The sequence below is a fragment of the Mandrillus leucophaeus genome, unplaced genomic scaffold (assembly GCF_000951045.1).
Source record: "Mandrillus leucophaeus isolate KB7577 unplaced genomic scaffold, Mleu.le_1.0 Scaffold627, whole genome shotgun sequence".
NCBI lineage: Eukaryota > Metazoa > Chordata > Mammalia > Primates > Cercopithecidae > Mandrillus > Mandrillus leucophaeus.
Window position 1 is genome coordinate 1,013,510 of NW_012106775.1, and position 14,302 is coordinate 1,027,811.

Here is a 14,302-nt window from a genome sequence, read left to right on the forward strand (position 1 = left end):
TTTTTTTTTTTTTTTTTTGTACAGATGGGATTTCATCATGTTGCCAAGGCCAGTCTTGAATTCTTGGGCTCAAGCAACCGGCCAGCCTCAGTCTCCCAAAGGAATACAGGTGTGAGCCATCACGCCTGGCCAGCACTTATTTCACTTAAAATCTTAACTTCTTATGGCCCCTAGGCCCTACTCCTCTAATCTTTTCTTAATATTCTTTCCTTGGTCTATTATCCCATGTTTGATATTTTTTCCCTGTTCTTTAGGACAATCTAAATTAGTTCCTGCCTTGGACCTTTTATACTTGGCTGTTTCCTCTACGTAATTACATTTAAAGAAAGTCATACCATTGAAATAGTACTTGCTTAAGCCAATAAAATCAGAGAAAAACTAGTACTCTTCATTAGAATTGGCACATTATCAAGATTTCTTTGCTCTAAACGAGTGGTAGGCAAACTAGAACCACTGGGCCAAATCCAGCCTACTTCCTGATTCTGTAGACAAAGTGTTATCGGAACACTGTCATGTCCATTCATTTACACACACAGTCTGCTTTCCAGCCGCAAGAGCAGAGTTGAGTAGTTACAACAGAAACCATATCATTGCAAGTCTTAAAGATTTACTCTTTGGCCCTTTACAGGAAAGTTCTGCTGACCCTTGTTCTAAATTTAATTCTAAATTCCAAAATAATTAGGGAAGTAAAAGAGGATTTTCAACAACACACACATACTTTTTAATAATCAGGAACCAAATTAAATTTAAAAATGAGAAAATGTATGGAGAAACTGAGCTAGCTATAAAATCTAGTATTAAATGTCACGTTGACCCAGGTTTTTAAAACTCTATCCCCTTAAATAATCAAACTTTAAATGTCACAATAGGGATTTTTTAAAAACTCAGCATTTAATCCTTCACTGGGCTGAATAAAATTATCATGAGATTTCCTGGTATTAAAAAATGAGGATTTGGGCCATGCACAGGGGCTCATGCCTATAATCTCAGCACTTTGGGAAGCCAAGGCAGACAGATCGCTTGAGCCCATGAGTTCAAGACTAGCCTGGACAACATGGCGAAACCCTGTCTCTACAAAAAAATACAAAATTAGTCAGGTGTGATGGTGTGCACCTGTAGTCCCAGCTACTCGGGGTGCTGTGGTAGGAGGACTGCTTGAGCCTGGGAGGTGGAGGCTTCAGTGACCCATGACCACACTACTGTACTACAGCCTGTGCAACCTTGAGGTCCTTTATTTGAGCCCCTATCCCACCCCCCCAAAAAAGGGATTTCACACAATTGTCTACCATAGCTGCTGAAACACAGGGTATTTCCATTTCCTTTTCTTTTTCCTAAGAGCACAGTTATTGTCTTGTGCAAGCTCCTTGGGAATGTCTATGGTAGGAGAAGGGTTAAAAGGGCTCTAAGCCCTTCACTTCCATTTTAACCAGAGTTGTTTTCCTTTCATCTGTTTTACATATTTTTTTTGCATAAGTATTTGAAAAGCACAGGTAGTAATAAATTCAACCGATAACTAACAGCACTGGTTTGTGAGAAAAAGCAAGACATGGATCTAAAATAGACCAAGAATATCACCCTAGTTCTGATACCTTACAATCCATGACTTCAGGGAAGTTAGTTAACCCTTCTGAGCCTTTGTTTTCACATCAGTGGGAAGAACATTGAACTCACAGTATAAAAATAATGCAGTAACAATGTAAAACATTTACCTGGCACAGCAGCACTCAACAAATTGTAATTCACTCCTTCTTCTCTTACTCTTAAGTTGAACAATACAGAATTACTGATATCAGATCAACTCTGACCTATAAAAATGGCATTCATATAGTTCAACTTAATCCTGCAAAAATCAACTGTGCAGAGGAGAGTTACCAGAGGGTAGAAAGACCTCCTTACAAGGGTGGTCCTTGGCTGGCATTTGGGAATTTAGCTGGTAAACAGTTCCCTATACTGATAAGAAACTTTCCTCAAATGATAAGGGTAGCTTACTCTGCCTACACTGTTTATACAAACAATATGGTTTATGTTGTATACTTATTTTCTTTCTGGGAGTCTGGAATTTTGATACATTCTAGGCAGATGCCTACGTGCCATCCCTCAATAAAAACTTTGGGTACTGAGTCTCCAATGAGCTTCCTTGGTAGACAACATTTCACATGTATTGTCACAATTCACTGCTGAAGAAATTAAATGCATCCTATGTGCCTCAATGGGGAGAAGCCTCATGGAATCTTGCACCTGCTTTCCTCCAGGTTTCACTCCATGTACCTTTTCCCTTTACTGATTTCGCTTTGGATTATTCTGCTGTAATAAATCTTAGCCGTGAGTACAAACTACATTCTGGATCCTGTGAGTCCTTCCAGCAAATCTTTGAGCCTGGGGATGGTCTTGGGATCACATTTGACACATCAACTTTTAAAATACAACTAACTATTTTAATGGCAATTTTGTTAAACTGTATTGTACATAGTCTTAACTTCTCAGAATATATTACATAAAATTAGATGGCAAGGTAAATTTTGATGTATTTACATGCTATCATAATGTGATACTCTCAAGAGTTAAATTCTATAAACCTACTTTCTCTGACATTAAATGTCCCAAACTGCCAGGGTATTGACTTCTTCTGAGTAGACAAAAACTTTCAGGAATGCAATCTGGCAACATATATCAGTAGCCTTTAAAAAGATCTTGCATTCCATTTGACCTAGTAATTCTAGATCACATTTATTCTAAGTAAATCACTAAAGACATGCACAAAAATTATGCCAGAATGCTGATTTCACTGCAATATTTGGCTCAAACAACTTACATATTCAATAAGAGACTGATTAAAACTTAATTTTGGTACACCTCTAGACTGGAATACCATGAAACCATTCAAACAGGAGTTTGAAGAAAGGAAGAAAAAAAGAAAGCCTTTGCATACTATTAGAATGAGTCTGAATTTAGACTTAAAGGCAACAAGGAACCAGTGATGTAAAAAAACGGGAAAATTAAATGACTTACGTGTTTTTAGAAAAATTATGGTTTATGTGTATTGTTGTCTTAGAGTGAAAAATAGAATATGTGAATAAAAGGGCTTTTTTGGTGTAAATTTACTAGAGAGGACAAGAGGGAAAGAAGAGAGAATTAGTATATTAGTATAGTACTAATTTTATTAAGTTTGAACTACTCACAGAACATCTAAGTGGTCTAGTAACGCAGAGGGCTATGTGAGTGGAGCTCATGAGAGAATTAGGTAAGGCTGATTTGGAAGTCATGAGCATACAAAAACAGTGAAAGCTATAAAAGTAGATGAAATCTCCAGGACAGTTTACAAAGTAAGGTAGTGCAGATCCCTAGAAAACACAAATACTTCAGAAAAAGAAGAAACATTTAAAAAGGAGATCATGCCATAAAAAGAAAACCAGATGGAAAAAGAGTTCGGCGATTCCTCAAAATGTTAAATGTGGAATTATGTTATGACCTAGCAATTCCACTCGTAGCTATAAAACCAGAAGAATTTAAAACAGGGAGTCAAACAGATACTTGTACACCAACGTTCATAGCAGTATTACTGACAATAGCCAAAAGGTAGGAACAACCCAAAGTGTACATCAAAAGATGAATGGATAAGCAAAATACAGTACATCTGAACAATGGACTACTATTCAGCCATAAAAAGGAATGGAATTTTGGTATATGCTATAACATGGTTGAATCCTGAAAACATTATGCTAAGTAAAATAAGCCAGACATAAGAGAATAAGTATTTTATAATTCCACTTATATGAGGTATCTAGAATAGGCAAATAGAGATAGAAACTAGAATAGAGGCTACGAGGTACAAGGAGAAGCGGGAAACGAGGAGTTATTTAATGAATGCGGAGTTTCTACTTGGGATGATAAAGTTGGAAAACAGTAGTGATGGCTGCACAACACTGTGAATGTACTTACTGCCACCGAATTGTTCACTTAAAAATGGTTAACATGATAAACGTCGTATCTATTTTGCCACAACTTAAACATATATATATATATATATATATATATATATTTTTTTTTTTTTTTTTTCACTAAAGCCAAAGGTAAAGACAGTCAACAGTATCAAATTCTGCTGTGAGATCGGGCAATATAAGAAGACCTGAAAACTAGGCATGGGCCTTAATGTGATGCTAGCATGGTCACAGTAATAACTAAATTATACACAGCAGGTGGAAGAATTTATAAAAGGAAGAACACCATAAGGATTTGGACATCTGAATGGACCTACATTTTAGACCGTGCCCAATTACAGGAATTAGAGGCACAGATAAAATTGACAAAGGGTCAAGACTTAATCCAAATGAGTCACCCAGGCCCTACCTTTGACCCCTTCAGGTGATACTGGGAGCCCGGAGAAGGTGAAATGCTGCTCCTAAGCCTTGGTAAGTAAAGCAGGTAGAACAAATAGTGTGGCAAGGCTGGTTTGCATCTGGCTCCAAGGGAGTATCAGGGTGTGGTTTCCTTTCCCTCAGAGATATCGAAGACTGAAAGTAGCATTCTCCTGGCCTAGAATCGGTGATAGCGGATCTTCAGAGGGCAATTCATTGACTCCCCCAACAACACTGTCACAATACTACTGGTAGATCAGCTACTGTGATCTGCCTGGTATGGGACTGAGTGTAGTGGGACTGAATTATTCTTGGAAATAGGGTCACTGCTGCTCCAAACTGATAATCAGGCACTATCCTAGGAGGTATTTTATAGAGCAGATAGTCCAATCTCCAGTTTTACAGACCAGGAGATGACTGATCTAAGTGTCACAAACTCTATATCCAAGTCCTACCTCTACCACTAAAGTCACTATATACCCTTGGGACATGCCACATAACTACTCTGGGGTCTCAGTGTCCGCATTTGTAAAATAAACTCTGAACTCTTAATTCTAAGTCAACATGGTATTATAATAGCAAAGAAAAAATACCTTAAAGTCCTTAAATTGGTCTAGCATTTTCCCCATCAAACTGCATTGTCCCTACTATCCCTGTGAAATTTACCAGAGTACTATTTATGACTATTGATTATTTACTTAATGAAGCAAACAGCCTATATTACCAAATGGTACTGGATCTTATTTTAGACTACGGTTACCCAAAGCCTAAATTCTGGTAGTCCTAAATTTATACCACTTTAATTTTCATTACTTCACTAACTTTACAAATATAGAGAACATTTTTGGTCATCACAAGTAGAATTATTTTGTTTTACTTTTTTGAGACAGGGTCTTGCTCTGTTACTAGGCTGAAACGCAGTGGTGTGATCATGGCTCACTGCAACCTGGAACTCCTGGGCTCAAGTGATCCTCCCACCTCAGCCTCCCAAGTAGCTGGGACTACAGACATGCACCACCATGCCAAGCTAATTTTTAAATTTTTTTTATTTTGTAGAGACTGGGTCTCATCGTATTACCCAGGCTGGTCTCAAACTGCTGGGCTCAAGCCTCAGACTCCCAAAGTACTGGAATTATAAGCATAAGCCACTGCTCTGAGCTGAATTATTTATGTAATATTTCCATTCTTAAAAATGAAAACAGGCTATTTACAAACGTGTTGTAATTCTAAATTAACGTCAAAAACATTAAAGGAAGAATAACCACTACTCTGTTTGCAATAATCTATTTGATATTGCCACATTTTTCTGGAACCACTTTATAAATTTAAAATCTTATTTGTTTTATACCAAAATGTCCTTATTCATTAAAAAATCATCATAAATTATCATCTAAGCCACATCATATATTATTAGTGCAGAAATTTAAGTAAGTTAGAACTGAAAATCTAAAAAGGGAAAAATGCCAAACATTAAATTGAGAGAGGCATTTAGAGAAAAAGAACAGTTTAGAATGACTGAATAAATAAGCTCTAATTCCTCAGAAATTGGACTTAAAGGATGTTCTTCTTCCCAATTAAAAATCTAATTTCTTCTCCGTATAAACTCTCAAACTGTAAGTGGGTTTTGATGAGAGGCTCACACCAGCATCTTAGATCCTAGGTAAAACCTCTAATTTTCCCTTTGAGTGTTAAGACCTCCAATAACATACACCTCAATGATATAACCATAGCCAGTGTATGTTACTGAAGGCATAACATGAATAGGTTATACTAATTGTTATATTAATAGGTGTAAAAAATCTCCATGGCTTCTCAATATACTCCTTCAGATTTGTGATCAAAATTTGTCCACTTCTTTTCTCTTTCTTACAATCTATTACTTTTAAATATTTGTATTAAAATACATAAGAAATTTAAAAATAAAGAGCAAATGAAGTTTGGTATGACAATTGTCCTCAGTTCATCACATGTGGCATTTCACTTCATTTTACTCCTCTATTAACTAAATGTGACTCTTCTGACCTATGTGGCAGCATGAATCTGGAGCCAAGCAACTCTGGGTTCAAACTAGCTCTACTTTTTATTAATTAGGTGGCCATAGGCAAATATGTTAATCTCCTTGAGCTGCATTTCTTATAAAATGAAAATAATACCTGCCTTTTTGCTGGGATGATTAAGATATTTTATATAAAACATCTTGCTCAAAGTAGGGGAGCTGCTTAACACTGTTACAGAGCATTATATGAATACAAGGAGCTCTGTATTACAAGCGAAAAAAATATAAGAAAAAATTGTTTATGATTAAGTATGAAACAAATGAAAAATTCAGCATTACCCTAAGAACAGCTGTAAACATGGCTGGGCACGGTGGTTCATGCCTGTAATCCCAGCACTTTGGGGGCCTAAGGTGGGCAGATCGTTTGAGCCCAGGAGTTCCAGGCCAGCCTGGTCAATGTGGTGAAACACTGTTTCTACTAAAAATACAAAAATTAGCTGGGTGTGGTGGCATGCACCTGTAATCCCAGCTACTTAGGAGGCTAAGACAAGAGAATCCCTTGAGCCTGGAGGTTGCAGTGAGCCAAGATTGCCCTACTGCACTCCAGCCTGGATGACAGAGGGAGACTCTGTCACAAAACAAACAAACAACAAAAAAAGAACAGTTGTAAACAATGCAAGGACAGTACTTTAAAGCAGGCTTTTGAATACAAAAACAAAGCCATGCTTAAATGAAAGCACCTCCAATTAGTACAAACAAATCAACACTCACTTTAAAAGCAGCAGAAAAAACAGTTTCTTCATAGTGGATTAAGTGTCAAGAAATCATAAGCAAAAATGTTAAGCACTGAGAGAAAAAAGAACAAGTAAAAAGTTTTTGCAAATATTTCATTATATACAAAATATGCTAGAATCTTCAATTATACAAATTCAAACTAAAAATACCCGAGCACCAGCTGAGCGCAGAGGTTCACGCCTGTAATCCCAACACTTTGGGAGGCCAAGGTGAGTGGATCACCAGGTCAGGAGTTCAAGACCAGCCTAGCCAACATGATGAAACACCATCTCTACTAAAAATACAAAAATTAGCTGCACGTGGTGACACACGCCTGTAATACAGCTACTCAGGAGGCTGAGGTAGGAGAATTGCTTGAACCCTGGTGGCGGAGGCTGCAGTGAGCCGAGATAGAGCCACTGCGTTCCAGCCTGGGTGACACAGCAAAACTCCACCTGGTTGCTGGGGGTGGGGGGAACCCAAGCACCAACAAACTAATGACTCCTGTCAGCAGGTGGCTCTAGTGACACTGGAAACAATATCAAATACTATAGTAAAATACAGTTGGTAAAAAATGTATCAATTCTCAGAAATTTGGAGTCAAAAAAAGTCATGCCAATACTTCAATAATGAATATTAGTGGTAATACTATTTAAAAGGAAAACAAGGTTAGCAATCATGTTCTCAGTGTTTGAGAAAGGTAACCTTTTTTTTTTTTTTTTTTAACTTTAAAAAATGGCTAGGAAAGAAGAAATGTAATATTTTCCACTTACAGCTCTTCCTACTTTCTAGCTCCAGAAGGGTTTCCTTTTTTTTTTTTTTTTTTTTTGCTTATGTAACCAATTTAAATACTTACTCTGAACCTGCAGCCATTTCCAAGTATGACGTCTCTGCTGTATCAACCCCCAATGGGATCACTATGCTCATGACGTTCGCCTCTGGTAAATTCGATTACTATGGAGTCCTATGCATTGGTATCCAAAACACTGGGGCATGCCAGCCACAGTGCTCATTGCAAACATCTAAGTGCATCCACAAACCCTGTTTAAAAGAAAAGGAAACAAAAAAGCAAGAGTCACTCTATAACAGTAAGTAAAATAACATGAAGAAAACATTCTTTATTAAAATCTCAATATAAATTGAAATTTGCTTAGAGTCTCTCTCATTAATTTTTCTGGAATTGAGTTATGTGATCATGATCAAAAGAAAAGTTTCTAAATCACAATCTTTCTGAGGGAATGAATTTAGGATGCCACAAGAAGATTACTAAGGCATATTTAGTAAAGAACCAAAAAGTATTCATTTTAAAGGATAAAATGTAATTTCTTACAGTGCCAGTATGCAAAAATAAGTCTTCTTTGTTCAGTGAGTGATCTAACAATATACTAACAAATACTGAGTACTTACTATGGACTAAGCACCATAATCAGCTTTTTACATGGATGGTCTATTTAATCCTCCTAATTCTAAGGTAGGTACCTCCATTTTACCACTGAGGAAAAGAAAACCAAAACAGGCTAATATTGAAAAGCACTGTGTAATTGTCTATTATTGTGTATTTTCATATTATAATAATTAGTAGTCTGGTAGCTCTCCCCCAGCTACACATGGTTTAAAACAACTTAATCAAGGTTGCTCCATTTAAGAGATGAAACCAGGATTTGAACCAATTCTACTCTACTGTTTGTATCTGTATGTAAGGGAAACTATGTTATTGGTAATAAATTCAATTACTGTACAGTAGTTGTCATTTTCTATAACAGGTAAATCTAGGTATACTGTTGAGGGAGTTCTCTTTTTCTTCCATTAATACTGTGCAGTTATTAAAGAGTTAATACCCCCAATTCAATTAGTAGAAAAAACTAAGTTTTTTTTTTTTAAATTTACAACAGCAACTAAAAGATACTTAGCTTCGACATCAATTTTTCTAATTTAAATTCACTACATAACAGTGGCTATAGGTATGTTTATAAAATATCTACTCAAAGTCTTTTCAAAAATTATACAGGTGAAACTCAGGAACAAAACCAATATAGATAATCCTATAAATTAGAAAACAGCAACAGTCATTATCCTTGTCTCTGTAATGTAATACCTGAAATATTGAAAAGCAGTGTGCAATTGTCTACTATTACATATTTTTATGTTATAATAATTTGTAATCTGGTAGCTCTCCTCCAGTTACACATAGTTTAAAAGTTCAAGGCTAGTTTTCTTGGAGAATTCAAACAACTATTAACACATTATTTACCCACTTTGGTAATATCTTCCCCCATAATGTATGAACTCAAAATCTGTATAATCTGTGAAACAGGAATTAACCTGGATATTCTCAAATGTTAACTAAATATTATAGGCAGCTATAAGAATTGCTACTTGAAGAAACACTGTTTTTTATGTTAGACTCATAAAAAGTCTTGTATTTTAGGTATATACTATATTTAGTGGTATACTTATTTACCAGAGGCAGACACTGAAAGGAAATCAAGTCATTATTAAAGTCTTTTAAGTAACTGAGTGATACTTCTAATTTAAAATAATCTACTTAGGTATTTATTTACCAGTATGTCCCTTTTTATATAAATATGCCATCCTCAATAAACACCACACTTTAGCTGTTTCAGTAAAGAGCTTGCCACAAACCTCCTTCAGACAATGACTTCTATTTGTGCTATTGCTGCTTGTCTTCCAAACTGCACAGTGCCTGGAACATAACAGCATTCTACAAAGAATTGATGAATGCATTAGAGCACTTCAGATGAAACTGCAGCTCTGGCTTAATTAACTAAACGAACTATCACCCTGTATTTCACCCTGTGAAACCCTGTCTCTATTAAAAATACTATCACCCTGTATAATCAAGTGTCATTAAAAACAACTACATGACATTCCCATAACTGCATTTCCCTAAAAACACAGAAGCTCATCCTCAGGACAAAGACACATCACATCTGAAACAGAACTGCAGACTCTGAATTTGATTCAATAGGAAAAGCAGATCTCAGTAATTTACTCACAAGAGGTCAGAAGACAAGAGGTCATATGTATTAAGACATTAAGGCAAATATTTCACTATTTTCATTAATATAAAAAATCTTATAATGAGAAAACTCACATTGCTTAAAAATCTTGTTGATATTTAATAAAATGATGAATTCGTTAGGGTCAAGTCACAGCTTTTTCAAAAAGGAAAAGCCAATGTACTAGGCAGAAAAGATGTGACCTTTAACACAGCGAGCTTAAAAAACAGTCAAAAATAGGCCGGGTGTGCTGGCTCACTCACGCCTGTAATCCCAGCACTTTGGGAGGCCGAGGAGGGCAGATCACGGGTTTAGGAGATTGAGACCATCCTGGCCAACATGGTGAAACCTCGTATCTATTAAAAATACAAAAATTAGCTGGGGTTGGTGGCATGTGCCTGTAATCCCAGCTACTCGGGAAGCTGAGGTAGGAATAATCGCTTAAAACACGGAGTCAGAGGCTGTAGTGAGCTGAGATTGCGCCACTGCACTCCAGCCTGGCGACAGAGCGAGACTCTGTCTCAAAAATAAAAATAAAAAAGTTACAAATAAAGGGAAAAGGTTTTTAATACAACCTGAACAATTAACACAATGTTTCACATCTTACATGTGAATCAAAAAACTGGTCATCCAGCTGACAAGTAAAATATGTACAAAATACACTGAGAATAAATGGCAGCCATTAAAGAAATAATATAAAAGGAAATACCATGAGATGTCTGGTAAATCTGAGGTCCAAGAAAGAATAAATGTCTTCACAAAACCTGCTTATCCAGAATAGACCTAGAAACCAAGTGAACATAGGAGTTTTGAGCTATTTTAAAATGGCATAAAATTACAGTTACTTCTAACAAACATGGTACCTAAAACCAAAGTGACTCACATAAAGCAGCCCATTCTTAAAAGGATAAATTTATTCTTCCCTTTTTACACAAATGAATGTAAACACAAGTAAAGGCAACAATCAAAGCTAAATACTAAATCAAATTGGAAAAAGAAACACTGGGATACAATATTAAATTTAATATTTAAAAAATTTTTTAAATAACTTCAAAAAATGTTAAATTTTAATACAATATTAAAAACAGATTTAGCAAAGGCAACAATACCAAAACAAAAACAATAAAAACAAACACAACTCTAAAGTAGGAAAAATGAAGTAAAAGGCAAAAAAAAGCAATTAAAGTAGAAAACAGTTTATCAGGAAAACTGGAAGTCTGAAGCTACCTTTAAGACCATGTTAAAATAAACAGAAAACAGGCTGGGTGCAGTGGCTCACACCTGTAATCCCAGCACTTCCAGCAGCTAAGGCAGGTAGACTACTTGAGCCCAGGAGTTCAAGAGCAGCCTGGGCAACACAGTGAGACTTCGTCCCTACAAAAAATACAAAAATTAGCTGGATGTGGTGATGCACACCTGTAGTCCCAGTTACTTGGGAGGCTGAGATGGCAGGATTGTTTGAGCCCAGGAGGTCAAGGCTGCAGTAAGCCATGATTGCACAACTGCACCCCAGCCTGGGTGACAGAGGGAGAAACTGTCTTAAAAAAAAAAAAAAAAAAGAAAAAGAAAACAAAACAAAAAAATAACACTTTAAAGATTAATATGATACCCAAAAGGCAGAAAGAATAAAAATATGAGGAAAAACATTTTTCTAAAATTACAAATAAAAGTGCCCAATATAACAATCTCTTTGAGGAAAGAGCCATTAACTATACTTCTGTCCTTTATAAGCACCTGGCACAGTGCTCAATAAATATTTTAAATTAAATTAATGTATATATTTTGGATGTGTATCACTGAGAGACTAAGGAGGTAAATTTTTGGCTTAATTACGAACAGAAATAATTAAAGAAACTTGAAAGAAGTTTTGAGGAGACATGTAACTGAGATGGGAAACCAAACAGCCCTTATTATTCATTTAAGATTTAATTTACAGCAGCTGACTAAGGTAAAATGAAAAGAACACTAGTCAATCAAGATCCATTCCAAGTTACTACCTATGAATGCTTGGGCAAGTCATTTCACTGTTCTGACTTTCAACTATAAATGGAAATTGATTTAGGTTGATGATTTTACAATTACAAGCACATTAACAGATTACTCCAAGTAATCAAAACAACAGAATTTTAGATTCTAAAAAACTGTAAAATACAAATCTGATAAAATGAATACGTATTTCTACAACTGAGCTAACATTACTACCAGATAGTGCTCTACAAGCACTTATCTGATACCCAAACTTCCCCAACTATTGGTTATAATAATAATGATAGCAAATTCTGAGTGCTTACAATGCTTAATCTCCACAATAAGCCTACAATATAGGTATATTATCCCCATTTTACAATGAGGTAGAGAAGTTAAATTTGTTCGAAGTTCATAACTAATAGCCAAATCAAGATCTGAACCCTTGTGGTCTGATTCCAGAGCCTACACATCAGTTTGCCTGAAATTAAAAACTGCCAGATGGCCGAGAGCTGTGGCTCACACTTGTAATCCCAGCACTTTGGGAGGCCTAGGCGGGCGGGTCACCTGAGGTAAGGAATTCAAGACCAGCCTGGCCAACATGGTGTAACCCTGTCTCTACTAAAAATACAAAAATAAGCTGGGTGTGGTGAGGCACACTTGTAATCCCAGCTACTTGAGAGGCTGAGGCACCAGAATTGCTTGAACCTAGGAGACAGACGTTGCAGTGAGCCAAGATTGCTCCACTGCACTCCAGTCTGGGTGACAGACTCTGCCTTAAAATAAAAATAAATAAATAAATAAATAAATAAAAACTTGCCAGATGACAGGTAAAATAAATAATCTAGAATTTACAATTAAGGAAGAAAAAATTGACAGCTGCCTCTCTCAAAAAGGGAAATTAAATACTTAAGTATCTTACTCCAGAATATCTGGATTGCATTTCCTCTGATCATTAAATGAAACTGCACTAACAAAACTGACCTTGCTCCTCCCTCAAACCTGATCTAGTTAACAAACTTACATTTAATCTGCAACAATGCATTAAAACACCACAAACATGGGAAAATACAGTTTCAAAGTCTTAAAATTTGTGTTTATGACCAGGTGCGGTGGTGGCTCACACCTGTAATCCCGGCACTTTGGGAGGCCAAGGTGGGTGAATCATCTGAGGTCAGGAGTTCAAGACCAGCCTGGCCAACATGGTGAAACCCCATCTCTACTAAAAATGCAAAAACTAGCCGGGCGTGGTGGTGCATGCCTGTAGTCCCAGCTACTCAGGAGACTGAGGCAGAAGAATCACTTGAACTGCACAGCTGGGCAACAAGAGCAAAACTCTGTCTCAAAAAAGATAATAATAATAAAGCAAGAAAATAAAATTAAAAGGAACACTACTCAGCAATATAAAGGAACAAACAATACATGCAACAACTTGGGTGAATCCAAGGTAATTATGCTGAGCAGGAAAAAAAAAAAAAAAAAAAGCCAATCTTGGCGGGGCACAGTAACTCACACTTGTAATCTCAGCACTTTGGGAGGCTGATGCAGGTGGATAATTTGAGGTCAGGAGTTCAAGACCAGCCTGGACAAGATGATGAAACCCGTCTCTACTAACAATAAAAAAAAAAAATTAGGTCGGGCGCGGTGGCTCATGCCAGTAATCCCACCACTGTGGAAGGCTGAGGCAGGTGGATCATGAGGTCAAGAGATCGAGACCATCCTGGCTAACACAGTGAAACCCCGTCTCTACTAAAAATACAAAAAATTAGCCAGGCGTGGTGGCAGGCGCCTGTAGTCTCAGCTACTCGGGAGACTGAGGCAGGAGAATGGCGTGAACCCGGGAGGCGGAGCTTGCAATGAGCTGAGATTGTGCCACTATACTCCAGCCTGGGCGACAGAGCAAGACTAAAAAAAAAAAAAAAATTAGCCAGGTGTGGGGGTGGGCACCTGTAAGCTCAGCTAATCAGGAGACTGAGGCACGAGAATTGCTTAAACCTGGGAGGAAGAGGTTGCAGTGAACTGAGATTGCACCACTGCACTCCAGACTGGGTGACAAAGCGAAAACTCCATCCCAAAAAAGAAAAAAAACAAAAATAGCCAATCTCAAAAAGTTACACACTATTTAACTCCATTTATATAACATTCTTAAAGAAATAAATTATAGAAATGGAGGATAGGTTATTCAGAAGAAA

At 36.7% G+C, this 14,302-nt stretch overlaps 1 protein-coding gene across 2 annotated transcripts in view; it reads right to left on the minus strand.

Moving 5' to 3' along the window:
* The window catches only part of KMT2E (lysine (K)-specific methyltransferase 2E), a 103,167-nt gene that overhangs the window by 68,020 nt on the left and 20,845 nt on the right, over nucleotides 1-14,302 (minus strand). The window contains exons 2-3 of one of the 2 annotated variants that reach the window (XM_012000368.1): nucleotides 10,855-10,928; nucleotides 7,982-8,166 (exon numbers count right to left, since the gene is read on the minus strand). In XM_012000368.1, the coding sequence (XP_011855758.1) occupies nucleotides 7,982-8,052 (71 nt within the window). In that variant the 5' untranslated portion in view covers nucleotides 8,053-8,166; nucleotides 10,855-10,928. The remainder of the gene's footprint in view (nucleotides 1-7,981; nucleotides 8,167-10,854; nucleotides 10,929-14,302) is intronic. The other variant, XM_012000369.1, reaches the window with a different exon arrangement.